Source organism: Aulonocara sp. 'chitande type north' Nkhata Bay, linkage group LG20, assembly GCF_057382095.1.
Source record: "Aulonocara sp. 'chitande type north' Nkhata Bay isolate Kocher_YH1m ecotype deep benthic linkage group LG20, A_spYH_male_GT1.1, whole genome shotgun sequence".
Lineage (NCBI taxonomy): Eukaryota > Metazoa > Chordata > Actinopteri > Cichliformes > Cichlidae > Aulonocara > Aulonocara sp. 'chitande type north' Nkhata Bay.
Window position 1 is genome coordinate 18,820,813 of NC_141363.1, and position 19,488 is coordinate 18,840,300.

General features: G+C 47.7%; 3 protein-coding genes across 4 annotated transcripts in view; 1 reads left to right on the forward strand and 2 right to left on the reverse strand.

The window, feature by feature from the left end:
- Positions 1 to 19,488, reverse strand: part of LOC147305434 (uncharacterized) — a 479,902-nt gene that overhangs the window by 55,411 nt on the left and 405,003 nt on the right. The window lies entirely within an intron of this gene.
- Positions 1,899 to 9,972, forward strand: LOC147305435 (Ig-like V-type domain-containing protein FAM187A). Of its 2 annotated transcripts, XM_086278157.1 has the most exons (5): positions 2,941 to 3,180; positions 3,753 to 4,030; positions 4,133 to 4,480; positions 5,776 to 5,999; positions 6,516 to 9,972. In XM_086278157.1, the coding sequence occupies exons 1-5, from the start codon at positions 2,992 to 2,994 to the stop codon at positions 6,731 to 6,733; spliced, it is 1,257 nt and encodes a 418-aa protein (XP_086134283.1). In that variant the 5' UTR covers positions 2,941 to 2,991; the 3' UTR covers positions 6,734 to 9,972. The 2 variants fall into 2 exon arrangements, with proteins under 2 accessions (XP_086134284.1, XP_086134283.1); XM_086278158.1 differs by lacking the exon at positions 5,776 to 5,999 and having other exon boundaries at positions 1,899 to 3,180.
- On the reverse strand, positions 14,429 to 16,833 carry npbwr2b (neuropeptides B/W receptor 2b). The gene is made up of 2 exons (XM_086277650.1): positions 16,711 to 16,833; positions 14,429 to 16,555 (listed from the first exon to the last, which is right to left on the reverse strand). Exon 2 carries the CDS (start codon positions 16,349 to 16,351, stop codon positions 15,350 to 15,352), a length of 1,002 nt encoding a protein of 333 aa, XP_086133776.1. The 5' UTR covers positions 16,352 to 16,555; positions 16,711 to 16,833; the 3' UTR covers positions 14,429 to 15,349.

Here is a 19,488-nt window from a genome sequence, read left to right on the forward strand (position 1 = left end):
CGCACCGCGGATGACGTCAGGGCGCACACTGTGTCTGAGGAGGATGTGCGGAGGTGCTTCAGGAAGGTGAACGCACGCAAAGCTACTGGTCCGGACGGGATTCCCGGCCGCGTCCTCAAGTCATGCGCGGCTCAGCTGGCTGGAGTGTTCACGCACATCTTCAACCTTTCCCTCTCTCTGTCTGTAGTCCCAGCCTGCTTCAAAATGGCCACCATCGTCCCTGTACTCAAATCCTCCACCATCTCCTCATTGAACGACTGGCGACCTGTAGCCCTGACCCCCATCGTAAGCAAATGCTTCGAGAAGCTGGTCAGGGACTTCATCTGCTCTGCACTACCCGACTCACTGGACCCTCTACAGTTTGCATACCGCCACAACAGGTCCACTGATGATGCCATAGCCCTGACACTACACACTGCCCTGTCACACCTGGAGAAGAGAGACACGTATGTGAGGATGCTGTTTGTAGATTACAGCTCAGCATTCAATACCATCGTTCCCTCGAAGCTGGACAGGAAGCTGCAGGATCTAGGACTGAGCAGCTCCCTCTGCAGCTGGATCCTTAGCTTCCTGTCTGACAGACGCCAGGTGGTCAGACTGGGCAGCATCACCTCATCCCCCATCACACTGAACACTGGTGCTCCACAGGGGTGTGTACTGAGCCCTCTCCTGTACTCACTCTACACCTACGACTGCACAGCCACTAACAGCTCTAACATCATTGTGAAGTTTGCGGACGACACTACAGTGGTGGGTCTTATCACCAACGGTGATGAGACGGCTTACAGGGAGGAGGTCAGCGCCCTGACCCACTGGTGTCAAGACAACCATCTCACCCTCAACGTCGCAAAGACAAAGGAGTTGATAGTGGACTTCTGGAGGTGCAGAGAAGTACACACCCCCATCACCATCAACGGCGCTGCTGTGGAGAGAGTGAGCAGCTTCCGGTTCCTTGGCGTACATCTGGCTGAGGATCTTACGTGGTCAGTACACACAAACAAAACAGTGAAGAAGGCGCAGCAGCGCCTCTTCTTTCTCAGGAGACTGAAAAGATTCGGCATGAGCCCCCGCATCCTCAGGACCTTCTATCACTGTGCCATTGAGAGCATCCTCACTGGATGCATCACCACCTGGTATGGCAACAGCACCGCCTACAACTACAAAGCTCTCCAGCGAGTAGTGCGGTGCTCTGAACGGATAATTGGAGGTGAGCTTCCCTCCCTCCAAGACATCTACAGGAAGCGCTGCCTGAGGAAAGCGGGGAGGATCATCAAGGACTCCAGTCACCCCAGCCATAAACTGTTCAGACTGCTTCCATCAGGAAGGAGGTTCTGCAGCATCCGGTCCCGTACCAGCAGACTGAGAGACAGCTTCTTCCATCAGGCCATCAGACTGCTGAACACTTCATAGACACCTCAGCTTCACTACTGGAACTTCAACATTATGCACTCCATACTGTACAGTAATGCCACAACTCTGTATATTTTATATATTTTATTATTATTATTATTATTTTATTTTATTTTATTTTATTTTTTTACTATTTAATTTGTAAAAATGTGTATACACACACACACACACACACACACACACACACGTAGGAAAATATTTAGTATACACATCCAGAAATGCATACACTATTATATATTGTACATATATTTATTAGTTTCAGGTTGGCCATTCTTGTATTTTGCTCGTTTGTGTTGTTGTGTTTGCACATCTCTGTTGCTTGTGGGGCTCGCACACAAGAATTTCACTCGCATGTGCTGTGCCAGTGTGCCTGCACATGTGATGTGACAATAAAAGTGATTTGATTTTGATTTGATTTGATTTAAGAGATCCAGCCTACGGCTCTTCAATGGGGTGTCACAGGGTCCCCAGGAAAAAACATTGTAAATGTGAAATAATAAAATAAATATTCTTCTGTAGCAATAACAAAGTATAACATAAATTATTCTGTAGCAATTACACAAGAATATCCAGTAATGTCCCTGCCTACAATTAAACACATTCACTTACTGAAAATCATCTGCTGTGGCAAACGGGTGCAAGCCTTTGACCACAAACTGAGTCACTGCTCGGTGACATTCGTCTATCCTGCCTGAAAGGAGACGCTACCGGCAGACTGCAGCGAGAACTGCCAGCATCTGAGCCAGACTCTGTCTCTCATCATGGTCACTAAATGCACAGTAATGGCAGGTTTGTAATAAGGCAGATCGCGCTAACATAATATGCACTGTTAGTTGATTATTTACCTGGAGCGAATTAAAAACACGACATTCATTTAAGGTCATCGCGTGTTTTGTGAGCAAATGCTTTTGCATATTCGTAGTGTTTCCTCCCTTAAATGAAATATCTACTTTGCAAGTATTGCAAGTTGCCCTGTCGTCATCCGTTCTTGTAAAGTGTAACCAAACTTTTGAGCGTTTGTGGTGCGTAGGCGCCGTGTTTCCTGCCGGGTAAATGACGCTCCGCAACGTGGTGACGTCATTCGTGGCGACTGGAATCGATAAGGGAATCATTTGCAAAAATGGCAAACTATTCCAAGGAACTGAAACAGTGGGAACCGGTTCTCAACAAGAACCGGGTTTCGATACCCATCCCTATTCATAGAGCTGCTCAGCGCTTTCAGCCGCCACGCATGCAGGCGCACTCGTTCTCACCTTCCTCAGAAACACGTTTGCTGAGCCTCATCACTGCTGCATTACTCTCACCTGTTCACACCTGGGGCCACACGCTGAGGTTCAGTCGTGCTCGCTGCTCGAGAATCTCCCACCTTATGAAAATATGTGAGTTTGTTTCATTATGAGCGAGTAAATGTGCATTACTGTTGACTCCAGGTTTGTCTTTCCTGTAAGCAGAGATCCCAAAGATCCCACAGTCATATTTAGACTCCTGCAGGTCATTGGAGTGGACAGTTCAGCTCATCGGTTTGTCTTTGAAAGTAAACATTCTTCAGACTGTTTAAAAAAAACTGTTTCCTCCTCAGAGATGCCTTTGCCATCCTTGTCCCCGCTCTTCCTCCTCTTCCTGACTCCAAAGGCGTGGAGCTACGAGGCCCCTGAAGACAAACAGGACGTTTTTGCGAGAACGGCGTGTCCCGCCTTCCTGACCTTCACCAACGCTGCCTACCTGTCAGGAGTCACCGTGGAGCTGCCCTGCCTCTGCAAACCAGAGCAGGTAGAGTACGCGAGTAACTAACCATCTGTTTTCTACTGCACACCTGGGGTGTCAGGTATCTGCGCAGAGAAACTGTAGTTTTTATAATATCCAGTTAGTGTTGGTTCATATTTTGTGTTGAATCTGTTTCAGTTTGCAGAGTTTAGTTTTAGTCTGTTGATATGATTGTATGGAGGGCGTATGCTGGAGGTGAGCTTTCGGTTTTATAGTGAAAACACAAGTTTTTGACTCTGAGACGTTCGATGCCTTAAACATCGAAGCCTCGTGAGGCAAACTGCGACAACGAATGTCACCAACCTGAAAAACATTTCCTCTTTATTTTATTCCTGTTGGTTTTCCATCTGCACAAAGTCAAATCAAACGTCTAGATTTCATTTACGACTTCATGGTTTTAACTGTATCAGGACCCCCTCGCCGGTGGCCATCCGAGGATGACCGTGGCGTCCGACACACCTCGCCAGGAGGTGCTGCGCTCGCTGTGGAGGAGTAGCGGCTCTAGCTGGAGCCCCTCCGTCTATTTAAGAACCTCTTCCAACTGTGCAGACTGAAAAAGGTTCAAATATCGGTTTCAGGTCCAGTCGGTTGTCTGGTTTTTCCGGAAACATCTGGAACGATCAGAGGACACCAAAGCGCTGACTGATCACCATGGCAACCACCTGCTCGATCCCAGCCAGGTTCCTCACAGCGGAGACCTGCGGAGTCGCTTCTCCATCCGACTCTTCAGCCTGCTGATCTTCAGAGCTGGGCCCGATGATGCAGGCATCTATATCTGTGGCTCCGCCCACAAAGACTTCTTCTATGGTTACGACCTGGACATCCAGGAGGCTCCCACGCTCAGCTTCACCAACAGGTGCGCTGAGCACATACTGAATTCATGACAACCACGAACCTGCTTGTTTAAGCTTAATAATCAATCGATATTTAAGAAATAACGATCAGCTGATGTTTGCAGACTCGCTTCAGAGGCTAGCGACGGGAAACGGGACCAGAGCGCCGACCTCAGCGCTCTGTACCACCTCTTCACCAGCTTCCAGCCGTGGTCTGTGTGCGACCGCTGCGGCGTGCCGGGCGAGCAGGTCCGAGCCGGGCTCTGCTACATACGCTCCCGCTTCCTGAACGTGCGCTACAGGCGGGCCAATCAGACGGTCGTTTCTTGCGGCTCGGGGGCGGTGCCAAGAGCCTTCGGTTTAAAGCAAAGCAGAGTCGCAGCAAAGCTGGAGGTCAGAAGCTGTCGTATGACGTGTCCATCCCAGGCCCCGCCCTCCAAGCTGCTCGGTCTGATGTCTCTTTTTGGGTCCAGGTGAGCGTGTGCGTGACACCCGTCCAGCACCAAGCCGGTCACTGTGCTCAATTACAGACTTCCTGTTACTCAGGAAGTCAGAGGTCAAATCAGAAGCTTGATGTCTCTCGGTTTGGACGTCCCCCGATCTTCAGGGGTCAAAGTGTATTTCAGTAATGAACTTTTAGTTATTATAATTGTTTTTATTTAGAAAGAGGAGCTCTACATATTATTGAATACTTTAACAAATGTAAATATGCCAGATTACAGCCTCTGCAGACCCTCTGGCAGGCTGGTGTTACACACACACGTTAGCAAAAACATACAGAGACACTATTTACAGGTCATGTGACAAGGACAAAAACAGTGATCACATTATACTAGAACAATGACGAGTGGACACAGAGGACAGTATAGAGATCAGTAACAGAAACACATCAGTTTTGTTGCACAAACCCCAGTGTTGCACATGCCCTGACCTTCCTGATATTGCACTGACCCATTACACTAATAGTTGCTTCCCTTTTTACACTAACTCTTTCACTCCCTGACACGACAGAGCATCTGTGCAGATTCAGTCCCCTCTCACAGTGGCTCGGGTCAGTCGAGGCGAAGGCTTTAATAAAATCACTCACTGGTCCTGCAGAGAGATACTGAAGATGATGCACAACCTGTCTCAATCCAGTCTGATTGTCAGCAGTCAGTATAGAAACATTTACATAATCCTCCTCTCTGAAGATCGAATTAATAAGAAGGCCTTTAGATTCCCAGTGGCTTGTGACCACTGTGATGGTGAACCCGTCTGCTGCTGGACCTCACGGGGGCTCCTTTCAAACCAGAGTCATGGTTTTTGTTTTCTTGTTATTGAAGCTAAAACTCAGAGACGCGTCCGTGTGTGGACGTCTGTCTGACATGTTATTTAGTTATTCATGCTAAACTTGTTCTTCATGACACAGTCTCTTCACTCTCACCTGTTTCCTGTCGGTCATGCTATTCTTCTGTACGTGTCACTTCCTGTCATGTCCTGGCTTGGAGTCAGCCCCCTGTGTAGATGTAGTCTTTGTTTTTGGTCTTCTCTTTGTTCCCGTGTAGTTTTTTTCCTTTTTGCGTTTTGTGCCAGTAAAGTTTTGTTTGTGGTGACCCTCGTGCGCTCTCACCTGTCGTCTCTGACACATGGACGCGTGGTCGCCCTGCTTGGAACCACAGTGTCCGAATGTCTCCGTGAATCATCTCTGAGATTGTGTCCTGAAGATTTCCTGCGGTGCTCTTTGCTGTTGAATCCAGATGTTTCACCTCTGGGTTTTTCTGTGTCACAGTTCTGCCTCATTGCCAACCGGGCTACCTCTGTACTACCTGACCCATCCCGACGGGCAGGTCCTCACCCTGGGCTGTCCCGGGGCGCGCCCTGACATGGCGGTCGCCTGGGACCGAGGGAACGAACCCATCTACAGGTCTGAACACTCTTCAGGCGCAGACCTCAGACTGCTCATAGACACCGGGCACCACCTGCTGTTCCAGCCGGCTCAAACGCAGGACTCAGGTATGAACAGCGCCCCCATCAGGTGGTCTCATCTCATTGTCCAGTCATGAAGCTCACATCAGGTGACCTTTACTCGAGATGTCTCTTTGTGAATATATTTGGCTGCTGACTCTGAGATAACTCTTTACACTCGGGGTCTTCTCCACCCTTTTCCGAACTTTATGGTGGCAGCAGGTGAAGCTGTGAAGCTAACCCTGGAGAAATTGGGGATCCCAGACCTGCCACCAAATCTGTGCATATCTGGGGTCTCCTCCCTGTACAGGAAGTGCCTCAACCAGGAGGGTGCAGGAAGTGTGGGGTCACGCAATCACAGGGTGGTCACTGCCCACAGTAGGGGGTCATAGGTGAGGAAGGGCACGCAGAGGCTCTTACCTGATGCTCCATCTGAAGTCGGTGTTTGGCCCGCATCAGATTTGTTATTTAGACGCTCTGAATCATATTTCAGTTCAGCGGTGACGATGATGAGGTCCGACCTCTGTGCTGCTCAGTTTGATTGAGGTGTCTTTACACTTGCAGGTGTGTATTACTGCTGGCTGCACGGTCGCCGGGCGGCAGAGATCCACCTCCTCGTGTACCCCCACTTTGGCAGCCAGTCGCTTCTGTCGCATCCCGACTTTCCAGCCGCCGTGCAGACCGTGCTGGGATCGTATGCTGCCATGACGACCGTGTTTTTCCTGCTGATGCTGGGCCGAGCTGTGCTGAGACACCGCAGGGAGCAAGGCCACGTGGACTAAAGGCAGCGAGGGTCAGACTCTGGTTCTGTGGGGCCGAAGGGCAGCCACATGTCCGATCCTGCTGTGATCACATCCTCATTAAAACTCTGACTTTATTACGCTGACATAAAAAAGTTCTCTGCAGGAATCCCTGTTTAAACCAAACACATGCTTGAAGTGATGGGAATACCTGAGTGAAAATGAGTCTGACGGGGCTTTAAGAATCCAGGGGGCGCCACCGCTGATTTATCCTGACGTGGCTGCTCTGGAGCTCAAGCCAGAGACTGTGTTAACCACTTTACCACAGAGCCACTGAGACCAGCCATGGTCTAAAGGTGCTGTTTGCTCTTGCAGACAGTCTGAATGTGTTTGAATATGTTCAGGTGTTCAAACACATCATTAACAGTCTGAGTCTGACAGTAAACCGTCGGGTCGGTCAGTGTGTAACATCTGCTGGACTCCAGCTGGGTCTCTGTGAAGCAGAAGTCCATTAAACGATGCCTGAGTGGACGACGATAAATAAAAACCCTCTTTTCTCCTTCACGGTCCGCTTTCATTGGACTGAATTGGAGGCTGTTGCCATGGTGAATCTCTGATGTCTTTCTGCTTATTAGCTCAGGGTGCACGCGTTCAGAGCTGAAACTGAGTTTTCAGTGTGAGAAAAGCTGATTGGAGTTCAGAGTTAGACTCTAGAGTGGATATTTGGAGATATCAGTGTTGATGAAAGTGAAGATTCAATCACAATATTTATTCATCCCTGAGGAAATTATGGAGCCACAGATGCTGCAAGACTGTAACAACAGCCAGTTACAAAATATAAGAAGATGGCTCTAATTACGAATAACTCAGGATATTACACAAGCTAAAAATGGGCTGTTGGACCCTAAAACTCTGGCTGTTGACCCTTGTTGTTGCTCTTTCTGTCTGATGCATTGTTCTCTGGTCTCGTCTCTGAGTTTAAAAGGATCTCTGGGTCTATTTGAGGTCCTGGGTGTCATGTGACACCTGTGACATCACTGTCATGAAGGTGCCGGACCAAGGTGCAGACACAGCAGGAGGAGGCGGAGACTTCAGGGCGAGGAGCCGAAGATGACCCTGCTCCTGTGTTCCCATCGCCGTGGGCCTAGCTTAGCTGCTGGTGCCAGTAGGATCAGTCAAGCGATGAGGCTAAACAGTCAAACGCCGCCTGTGTGGGTCAGGGAACATGTGATGAAGCTACAGTCAGGTATTAACAGACTCTTGCGTTGAGACTTTGTGTGTGGTTGAGTTTGGGTGACAGCATTAGTCCCCTTACCTGTGTGGCTGCCCTGTCAGTTCCTCCACAGTGACTGTGACCGGTTCCCTTCTGGCCTACTGGCCGTGGTCGTGCGGGTTCACACTCTAAGCTGGCCGTGATCTTTCTGGGCTTGTTACCCAACGGCACCTCTCTGTGGCTGATGCCCGGCGAGTGAGTCTCTCTGCAGAGAGAATCCAGCGTGCTGCTCACGGGGCCGACGTTGCACATTGGATGCCTTGTCCGCTGTAAGCTACGATGCTCACTGCCTTATTGGTCACGGTTTAACTCATCTCAAAAACCAAAGGTGAGATCAGGTGGGGCAGGTCCTGGAGGCTGGAAGCAGCAGGGGTCAGGGCATGCTGCTTCCTCCTGCCTCTCAGTACCCTAGCTTCCTGCTGGGTAGTGGAGCAGGATGAGGAGGACTGTGGTTGAATTACCAGCGGACCCTTCATGTCGTGTCTCCCAGGAGCAACTCAGCTGTTGCAGCAGGAAATGCCAAATAGCCTGTGAAGAAGCACTGGGGGCGCACAGAGGGCCAGGGCTTCTGCAGAGGAGTTAGAATCCAGATGTTTAAACTGAGAATGCCACAATTTTAAGAAGAATATGAGCTCAATGTGTAGAAGACGATGCGATGTACCAGTAAAACAAAGAGAACACAACTGATTTTCTGTCTTTATGATTTATGTAACGACAGTCCAGGCAGCGATAGAAGTGCCTGTGTGCTGCCATCTTTGTCACAGGGGACGCCACAGCTTCGTATTTACTGTTCCCGGCTCAGTCTCGAGCCACCAGCGTCTCCTCTGGGATCCAACCAGGATCTTTGGCTATTTAAGCGAATCTGAGGCAACATTAAGATCTTCTGCCCCTGTGATGTAATACACACTGGAGGAAGAAAGGCATTGATTAACCCAGTCAATCATCACAGAACCACTGGTGATATGTGACGGCTCCCTCGTCTTTTTAGGAACGTGTTCAGTCGGACATGATCCGGTGTTTGGTCGGATGATCAATAAGGACGGTTGGATGGCTGCATTATTAAACACATACTTGGTGTTGCCTGGAAACAGGCTTCTGTGTAAAAGTCAGATTTGATGTGGGTGGATTTTCAGTGAGACTCTCACAGCCACCCTTCGTCTGACCTCTGAGGGTGGTGCAAACACAATGTATTCGACTCATTTCTGTAAGTTACACGACACCCATGAAATATAATTTTATTAAAAACATGCAGAAAATTCACATTTTCACACACACGCAGGGTGATGCTGCCACCTAGTGACAGAAATATTTTATCACATACTGTAATCCTGACCACGCTGGTGCTTTCCCCTCTCTCTCACACACACACACACACACACACACACACACACACACACACACACACACACACAGTGTTTAAGGTGGAAACAGCTCTGTTTACCCAACAGAGGCGACGGGCAGAGCCAACAAAGTGCTGAGACTGTACCGTCACTGCATTTCTTTATTCGTTGCACAGACCTGAGTGCAAAGATCACAGATTCAAGTCTTCATGTAGTACTGAGGTGTGATTTATCCCATTGTTATATCATAAAGGTGTCATGTAGACGATGCATACAGTCCCCAGTTGTAGTGTAAACTGTTTGGGAAAAGGCTTCGCTCTGAAGTAGCTGGCGGTTAACGCCCACTGGATACTGCACAAAGCAGTGCTGCCTGCTGATTGGTCAGCTTGGTCTGTCCACCTGAGGAAAACTGAAACACAGCAGGGAAAGTGTTGGACTTTGACAGATCGAACATTAACCATGTTGGTTAGCTGACCAATCAACTGTCTGCGTAATCCAGTTGGGATTAGCCGAAAAGTTAGCGAATGCTATTATACCAACATGAGTAGCCTACATGTGCTAACAGAGCTGATCATGTGACTGACTTATTGCACACAGTAGCTGAATAATACAATTTTCTTCATTTTTGTGACTCAGAATTTTATCTTAAAACATTTGGTGTTGTAAAATTCAACTTTGTACAACTATAATTATCTTTTGCAATAAAAGTGTTTCATTAAACTGACACTTTTCTCATATTTGCCAGTACTTGTATATTTTTTGATGTATCTGTCCCAAACTACAGATCCTTTTGGATGGTACAAAGACCAGTCAGAATTTAAGGTTTTTATCTTTGATAGTAAAGAGGGCGTCTGCTCTATTTCAGCGATATTCTTGTTCAAACATTCTCTGAGATTCAGTGTGTCAGAAAATGAGCTAAAAGTGATTCGATGAACCATTTTTCAAAGAATACGAATGTTTCTGCTCAGCCTCCCAGTACACACACCTATGGTATCAGTCTGAAACGACCTCGCCTCGTTCTCCAGTTATCATATTCACACACCTGAAATAAATCACCAATATGATGAGTACAAATATGTTACTGTATGAAAACGTTCAGATTTAATAAACCAAAGGTTTGCAGAACAGATGAGACATCTTGAAAACAATGATCAGAGTCACGTGTATCGATGTCGAAGCTTTCAGTCTCCTGTCTTTAGAAAATGAACTTTACTTTTAAACTAAAGTGACTGTTGTTGCCTTCTCACTAAAACTCAGTGGACTCTGGAACCACAGGAGCATTATTACTGTGGTGATATGGTGCTACGAGGTCATTAAGATAAGATGGGGCCTGATTATTTAAGACCTTGTATGTGAGGAGCAGGATTTTGAATTCTGGATTTAACAGGAAGCCAATGAAGGGAAGCCAAAACAGGAGAAATATGCTCTCTCTTTCTAGTCCCTGTCAGGACTCTTGCTGCAGCATTTTGGATCAGCTGAAGGCTTTTCAGGGAGTTTTTAGGACTTCCTGATAATAATGAATTACAGTCGTCCAGCCTGGAAGTAATAAATGCATGAACTAGTTTTTCAGCGTCACTCTGAGACAGGATATTTCTAACTTTAGAGATGTTGCACAAATGGAAGAACGCAGTCTTACATATTTGTTTAATATGTGCATTGAAGGACATGTCCTGGTCAAAAATGACTCCAAGGTTCCTCACAGTGTTACTGGAGGCCAAGGTAATGCCATCCAGAGTAAGAATCTGCTTAGATACCATATTTCTAAGCTTTTCAGGGCCGAGTACAATAACCTCAGTTTGATCTGAACTAAGAAGCAGAAAGTTAGCGGCCATCCAGGTCTTTATGTCTTTAAGACATTCCTGCAGTTTAACTCATTGGTGTGTGTTATCTGGCTTCATGGACAGATAGAGCTGGGTGTCATCTGCATAGCAGTGTAAATGTATGCTATGTCTTCTAATGATGCTGCCTAAGGGAAGCATGTATAATGTAAACAGAATTGGTCCTAGCACTGAACCCTGTGGAACTCCATAATTAACCTCAGTGTGTGAAGAGGACTCTCCATTTACATGCACAAACTGGAGTCTATTAGATAGATATGATACAAACCACTGCAGTGCAGTACCTGTAATACCTACAGCATGTTCTAATCGCTCTAATAGGATATTATGGTCGACAGTATCGAACGCTGCACTGAGGTCTAGCAGGACAAGCACAGAGATGAGTCCACTGTCAGAGGCCATAAGAAGATCATTTGTAACCTTCACTAAAGCTGTTTCTGTGCTGTGATGAGCTCTGAAACCTGACTGAAACTCTTCAAATAAACCTCTGCAGATGATCTGTTAGCTGTTTGACAACTACTCTTTCAAGGATGTTTGATATGAAAGGAAGGTTGGAGATTGGCCTATAATTAGCAAGACTGCTGGGTCTAGAGATGCTTTTTGAGTAAAGGTGTAACTACAGCCAGCTTGAAGGCCTGTGGTACATAGCCGATTATTAGAGATAGGCTGATCATATTTAAGATCGAAGAATTAATTAATGGCAGGACTTCTTTGAGCAGTTTTGTACGAATGGGGTCTAAAAGACACGTTGATAGTTTGGAGGAAGTAATTATTGAAGTTAACTCAGAAAGATCATCCATCCAGTTCAGGGCTACTTCGGTGGTTTAGCCTGTCTCAGCTGTTACAGGGTACACCTGTACAGGTCATCGACACAGAGAGAAACAGCCATTCACATTCACACTGGAACCTGCAGCCAGTTCAGTCTCATCAGTCAACAAACATGTCTGGACTGTGGCACGAAGCAGATCATGAACAGATGGATTGTCTTTTTGTGACGAGTTCATGTTTGATGAATGTGTGAAGTGTGAAGTCAAGATTCCTCTCACGATTCATGATCTGCACATTTATTGGATTCATCGAGCAGCTCAGTCTAACATATCAAAAATACATGAAAAGCGATTTTCAAAATAAAATGTGAGTTCATGTTTTTTACAGGCTGCATGAGAAATGATGATTTCTGTGTGAGAGAACATTAGATTTTACATAGTTATGACTTTACATTCATCTGTACAGTGAGACGGGTTATTACAGCATATTGTTGTCAGAACCGTGCAGATGAAGATCTCATCATTTATCTGATAAAGCAGGAAGTTAAAGAAAGTGACGATACACCGCTGCGTTGACACATTGTACCGAGTACTTTACTGCCACACTGTGATAGAACAAAAACAGGTTACATGACAGAAAAGTCCCAAACCCAGGGAATCACGCCAGCATCCCCACACTCTGAACTGTGGAGTGAATAAATGTGCCCAGTGCGTTCTGCTTACTGCCCCCAAAATTTACACAGAGAACATCTTATGTACTCCAGAGCTCCCGCTGCGTGTGCTTCCTGTTCCATAGGGGGCGCTGTCAAGCTGCAAAACAACCACATAAACTCCAACAGGGTCACATTTTTCAGCGTGGTTTTGATAGAAGGGGTCGGACGAGTTCCAGCTTTGGATTTTTCACAAGCGTCTGTTTCCCTCCGGGGAGCAGGAAGTCACACAGTGGAAGTTCTGGAGTATTCACGAGTTACCCCACAACTTATCTCCAAAGACACGAGACTAAACGTTACATTAAAGATGAATGTTGCTCCTAAAATAACATCAAATATGCAGAGAGTAGCGACAGAGGAAACTCTGCTCCAAGCATCATTTAAAAATGTATTTATAATAATGAGTTTGTAGCTGCCACCAGATTTGAATGAGCTGCTGATCCGTCTCTCTGCAGACCTTCATCTGCTGCTTGCAGCCTGTATGAGCTGCAGGTACCTGTGTGTGTGCGCATATATACCTGTTACAAGGTGCTGTGCTGCTGCCCTGCGGTCAGCAGGGGGCAGCATAGACTCACAGATCAGAGCAGATGTAGCAGCGCTCCTGCAGTCGGTCATGTGACCAGAAAACCTCATTTCAACACCAGCTTAGGGTTAGAGTAACACGGGGACACGTCACAGCCCGCCTCCTCAGGATTTGACTGATAGCCTGTGTATTGATGTTTGGTGCTCCCAGAGGGCCGAGCCACGCCCCTGAAGGGTCACGGTGCTCAGAGGTCACAGCTCGCTGCCTCCTAATTGGATTTTTTACACCTTCATAAAAACGTCAGATGTTTTTCTGAAGACGAGCACACGTTTGTTCAACCTCCACCCAGAGAAGCCCCCCGTCCCCACCCTCTGTGTGTGTGTTACCTGCCTGATTTCTTTCTATATTTAAAAAAATCCAGGTGTATTTGAAGCTCACTCCCACAGCTGGTGTCAGTAATAATGGGAGCAGCTGCTCCCTCGGAGAGCTTCGTCCTGGACGCGGCTGAAACAGTGCCGGGGAAACTACGCGTGTTTTGCTGGCTCATTGTTTAATAAAACTCTTTGTGTGTTTTTAATTTGCATGGTCTCAGCCGTGGAGGTGTGGAAGTGTCCACAGTAAGAACTGAGTGGGTTCCACAGGAAGGTGTGAGCCACGCTGCAGAGCTAATCCTGTTAGCCACAGACTCGCTGTGAGTGAGAAAATCACACAAACCATGACAACAACATCCAAACAAATAATTCCACACTCAGGAGTTTAGCACATCCACAACAGGGCGTGGGGTGATCGTCCACTACATATGATTACATATTTACATTAAACAATCAGTGATGATTCAGAAGGGAGGGCTTAAATCGAACCCCGCCCCTCTGTTGATCCATCACAGACCAGAGAGAATCTGTGAAAAGTCAAAGAAAGCTTCAGTCTCAGAGCTCATTTAGGGTTTACATGGAAACAGATTAGTTTTCAGCATGCGGTTTATTGTTTCCATGATGACACTACCAGAGCACACTGCCACCACGGAGGTCCGCCCCCAGGTGTATGGCGTTATTTTTGTGCCACTATTCTGAGCGCACGTAAAAAAAATGTGCAGGTGCAAGTGTTGCATTTTGAGGAGAAATTTATTGTGAGCGAAGAAAAGCTGAATTTGAGTGACCAAAATTCATTGCTGTGTGCAAAAAAATGTATTTCAGTGTTTGCTATTGTCCACACACACTCACACACACACACACACACACACAACAGCAGCCCCTCGCTCAGTTTTTGCATTTGCGCTCGCTCGCATTGTGTCGCTCGCGCTCTCAACATTTCTGCCCGTGCGCGAGCAGCTCTTTCTCTACACTGTTATATTTGTGCCACAAAACCAGCCAATCACAGACTTGGATGCAAAAATATCTGATTGGCTGTTCTGGTCTCCAATCAGCTCGAAATGACGAAATGCAATATCCCAGAATGCATTTCGTCTAAAACTCAAATGAGGCAGTGGCGGAGGAACACAGAGTGGCAAATATGTGATGTCTTGATGAATCGAGCAGATATTTGAAGTTTACACAGCAACATCCTCGCATGAAAATATCTTCAAAGTTTATTTTGTGACCCAGAAAGAGTAATATTTCAAACTCCGCCCCTGCCTCGTTTGTAGTGATGTGTCGGTCGCGAACGAAATGGCTCTTAGAGCCGGGTCTTTGAAGTGAACGACGCGAGCCGGCTCCTTATCGCGAGCCGTGGGGTTTTTTTTCTCTCTCACTTTTTTCCCGCTTCACTCCACACACGAGCCTTGTGCTTTACGCTGGGCAGAGAGGGGAGGGGCTGTAGTTACACTCAGCAGCACAGGAACAGAGCGGGAGGGAGAGAGAGAGAGCCAGGGACAACAAGGTCACATTAGAAAGGTATAGTAATCATCCACAACTATGAAACGTTGAGAGCGCGAGCAACACATTGCGAGCGAGTACAAGTGCAAAAACTGAGCGAGAGGGGCTGCTGTTGTGTGTGTGTGTGTGTGTGTGTGTGTGTGGATAATAGCAAACACTGAAATACAGTTTTTGCACGCAGCAATGAATTTTGTTCACTCAAATTTTGCTTTTCTTGCTCAAAATAAATTTTCCTCAAAATGCAACACTTGCACCTGCAAAAGTTTTTTACGTGCGCTCAGAATAGTGGCACAAAAACAACGCCACACAGGTGGTCCTGCTCTGCGCTGCAGGTGCTCAGGCTGAGCTGCACTCCAGCATCGTCTTGAAGGCCTTCCTGAAGTTGTCGTCCAGGAAGGCGTAGAGGAACGGGTTGAGGCAAGAGTTGGCGTAGCTCAGGCTGGTGATGAAGTAGGAGATCATGATGACCAGGGGCGTGGTCCTCAGGTCCGTGGTCAGCGCTATGATGGTGCTGAGGTGGAACGGCGTCCAGCAGAACAGGCACACGGCCAGGACGACAAAGACCATGACGGTGACCCTCTTCTTGGCCTTGTCCAGTGCCTTGGCATTGCTGTTGAGCCGCATGTTCCTCAGCCTGTACAGCATCATGGTGTATAGGATGCAGAAGGTGGAGACGGGGATGGCGAAGCCGAGGATGAGCGTGTAGATGCGGCTGGTTTTGAACCACAGGGGCTCGGGGCTCGGGAAGCTGAGCACGCAGGTTTTCCTGCCATCAGCCGGGTCCACGTAGACGCCGGCAAACACCGTGAAGGGCATGACGATGAGGATGACGAGGATCCACACGCACAGCGAGATGATCTTGGCCGCTCGGTAGGTGCGGTAAGGCATGCGCTTGGATCTCACGGTCGACAGGACGACCAGGTAGCGGTCGATGCTCATCACGGTCAGGAAGTAGATGCTGGAGAAGATGTTGTAGTGGTCGATGCTCAGGATCACCTTACAGAGGACCTCCCCGAAGGGCCAGTAGTTGAGCAGATGTTCGGCGATGCTAATGGGCAGCACCAGAGTGAACAGGTCGTCCGCGATGGCCAAGTTCAGGATGAACATGTTGGTGACCGTTTTCATTTTGGGGGCTTTGAGGATCATGTAGATGACGGCGGTGTTTCCCGTCAGCCCCACAGCACAGATCACGGAGTAGATGACGGGCAGGATGACATAAAGGTCAGCGAAGAAGGGAGGGGTGCAGTTCAGGTCAGAGCGGTTTCCCGTGGGCGAGTACGGCAGCACAGAGTCGTTACAGAGCGGAGGCGGCGCGCCCGGGACCGACACGTTCTCCATGTTTCAAGAGAACGCGAGACACCGTGATGCGTGGAGGGCGGAGCAGCTCCACAGGGGTGGAGCAGGTGCAGCTCTACCTGCTCGCTCGCACCTCAGAGGAGCACACACCTGTCCGCGCGCTCAGCTGTCAAATCAAAGTCTCCTCCTCAGATCAGCTGACTTCTCCTTCGGCTCATTTACTGCACGAGCGGCGCATCACGGAGCCTGCACGAGAGACAGAGAGAGATAACCGATGAGCAGTGAGGTCAGCCTGTTTCTAACTTTGATCTAATCTCACAGCGGCGCGCGCAGAGGGAAACACCGAGCTCACGCGACAGCAGAAAGTATGAAAACGTGAAAAGTGAAAAAAATGTGCCCACCTGAACGCGCCTCCTCGCGCACGAGCTTCAGATGGACTGATCGATCAGTCAGTATCAGTGATCAGCGATCAGCAGCGTGCCTCCGTGTGCGCGCTCAGCGGCTCCGCGCTCCGGTCTCTTCTCTGAGGGAGACGCCTGCACTCCGGACCCCCTCTCTCTCTCTCTCTCTCTCTCGCTCGATCTCTCCTCCCCCTCTATCACTCTCTCTCTCTCTCTCGCTTCAGCCCCCCCCTCCTCTCTCTCTCGTGTCACTGGCAGTCACGTGACCGGGTCAGTCACTGAGAGCTTCTGCTGAGGATTTTATTCTCCAAACGAACAATATTTTTTTCCTTCTACTCGGTGCTTGGTTCTTATTAGGACGCCGAAAGGCCACAACGTGTGATCATGTGATCTTGACTTGAAGCCTCCCCGTGTTCAGTGCTCAGCTTTGGTGGCAAACTTCGCTGGATCAGCTGTATCATCGTTCTGTTTTGAGGAAAGGTCGATCTCTCAGTGCCGACCGTGAACACCCTCTTCATTCTCACTTTGAATGAATGGCGTGTCACAAATTTAGAGGATCATCATTTAGCCTGGAGAAATAGTTTGCTGCTTTATAAGAAAGCCCTCCACAAAGCCAGAACATCTTACTATTCATCACTGATTGAAGAAAAGAAGAACAACCCCAGGTTTCTCTTCAGCTCTGTAGCCAGGCTGACAAACAGTCAGAGCTCTGTTGAGCCAACCATCCCTTTAACGTTAACTAGTAATGACTTCATGAACTTCTTTATTATTTCATTATAATCAGGAAGTCCTAAAAACTCACTGAAAAGCCTTCAGTTAATCCAAAATGCTGCAAGGCAAAGCAAGTTTATTTGTATAGCACAATTCAACAACAAGGTGATTCAAAGTGCAGCAAGAGTCCTGACAGGGACTAGAAGGAGAGAGCAGATTTCTCCTGTTTTGGCTTCCTGTTAAATCCAGAATTCAAAATCCTGCTCCTCACACACAAGGTCTTAAATAATCAGGCCCCATCTTATCTTAATGACCTTGTAGTACCATATCACCCTATTAGAGCACTTCGCTCTCGCTCTGCAGGCCTACTTGTTGTTCCTAAATAAGAACCAGTCCATCTCCAGCATGTTTCAGCACCCGGCCATCGAGCAGGGAGAACGCAGCCTTCAACACACCGAGGCTGCTTTAGTTCAGAACCAACCAGCCTAAGCTAGTATACTCATTGGCCTCTAAGTTATGAATCCAGTAAGACTGTCAACGCTCATACTGAAAGAGGAATGTGGCGTGGAACGGTCACCGTGATGAAAGTCCAGGTGGTGCTTATCTGTGAGGTAGTTAATGTTGGCTGTGTGTTTATGTTTTAACAGTTTATACTGTGATTTGTAGGAAACTCAATGATGTCTGCATCTGTGGGTGTAGCTGCAGAGTTGAAACCTTTATTCCCCTTGTGTCCATGCTCTCAGTGGCTGCTGCTGCTGCTGCCTGGGCTTTTCTGCTCTCATTTAGATTTGATAAATGTTCGTGGATGTCTCTGGAGTCCTTCACCTGTCCAGGTTGTTGAAGAATCGTCCTGTCGGTGGTTTGCTGAACAGCATCAGTACAGTTTCAGTGTTTCCTCCGTGATGGAGGCCTGTGCACTCAAACACGCTGGACTTCAGGTTAAATATCAGCAGAGTGCTGTTGAGTTTTATTAAGTATACATTTTATATTGTGTGTGTGTTATTATGAACAGCTCCAAAAAGTGAGCCTCTGTCAGCCATGTGGGTGGTTTGCTTTCGTGAGCATCACATCCCTTTGACTTATGGGACAGGAGGTCCACAGTCTTGAAGGATGCTCCGGTGTCTCCTCTGCTAAAGGAGATAATAGCAAAGGTCCTTGTCCTGTAGAGAAACTGCCTGCTCATCCAATGGCGTGTCCAGCGGGGTGGCCTGGGGGGGCACAGGCCACCCCCCAAACCAGACTGGCCACCCCAGGTGCCACCCCAAAGGCAAAACAATAAAATTCAATCAAATATCAAATGTCCGATTATGTTTTCACGGTGACGCTCAGATATCCGAGTGTAAGTGAATGCAGCATCGCTTCTGCTATGCGCATCACGTTAGCAAAGGTAGGAGAGCCAAGCGCGAAAGATGGCACTGCAGGAAACAATTTTTCGGTGAAAGAAAATGAGGACAGAATAAATGTCCCGGTAAGTAATATCAAGTTTGTTGAGTTTAGTAAACTTCGGTGAAATTAGAATACCAAGGAAAAAAATAACAAAGAATTATTGCAGCCGTCGAATATTTCTGACAGTATGCTACTGAGGGCAGCTAACATAAGAGTTATGAGTTATAAGATATAATCTAAGTCGTAACATTGCTGTATGGAGCTGCAGATTTGGTTGCAGGTTAACATAGCTGGACTGGCCATCGGGCATACCGGGCATATCCCCAGTGACTTATTTTTTATTTTTTTTGTAATGGCATGAACAATGAGAGGTGGTGGATTGGCCAGATGCAGGTCGATGTGTAAAAATAACTCAGTTGTTTGGTGGTGGCTATGACGGGGCTTCCACAGAGGCAACAGGTGGATGAGGGAAGGGGAGGCAGGAGGAGAGACCCGAAGCAGCCGCCAGTCCGAGTGTCAGGTGAACTGAACTTCAGGTAAGAAGTTATGACCTGCAGTCTCTCTGGGTCAGATATAAACCAAGTTTAGGTGGAGTTTATTTTCATGTTGCTGACTTTTTACTGTCAGTTGCAATAACTCGTACTGCGTTCTAGCCAGCTTGATGGAGTTTTTATACAGCTG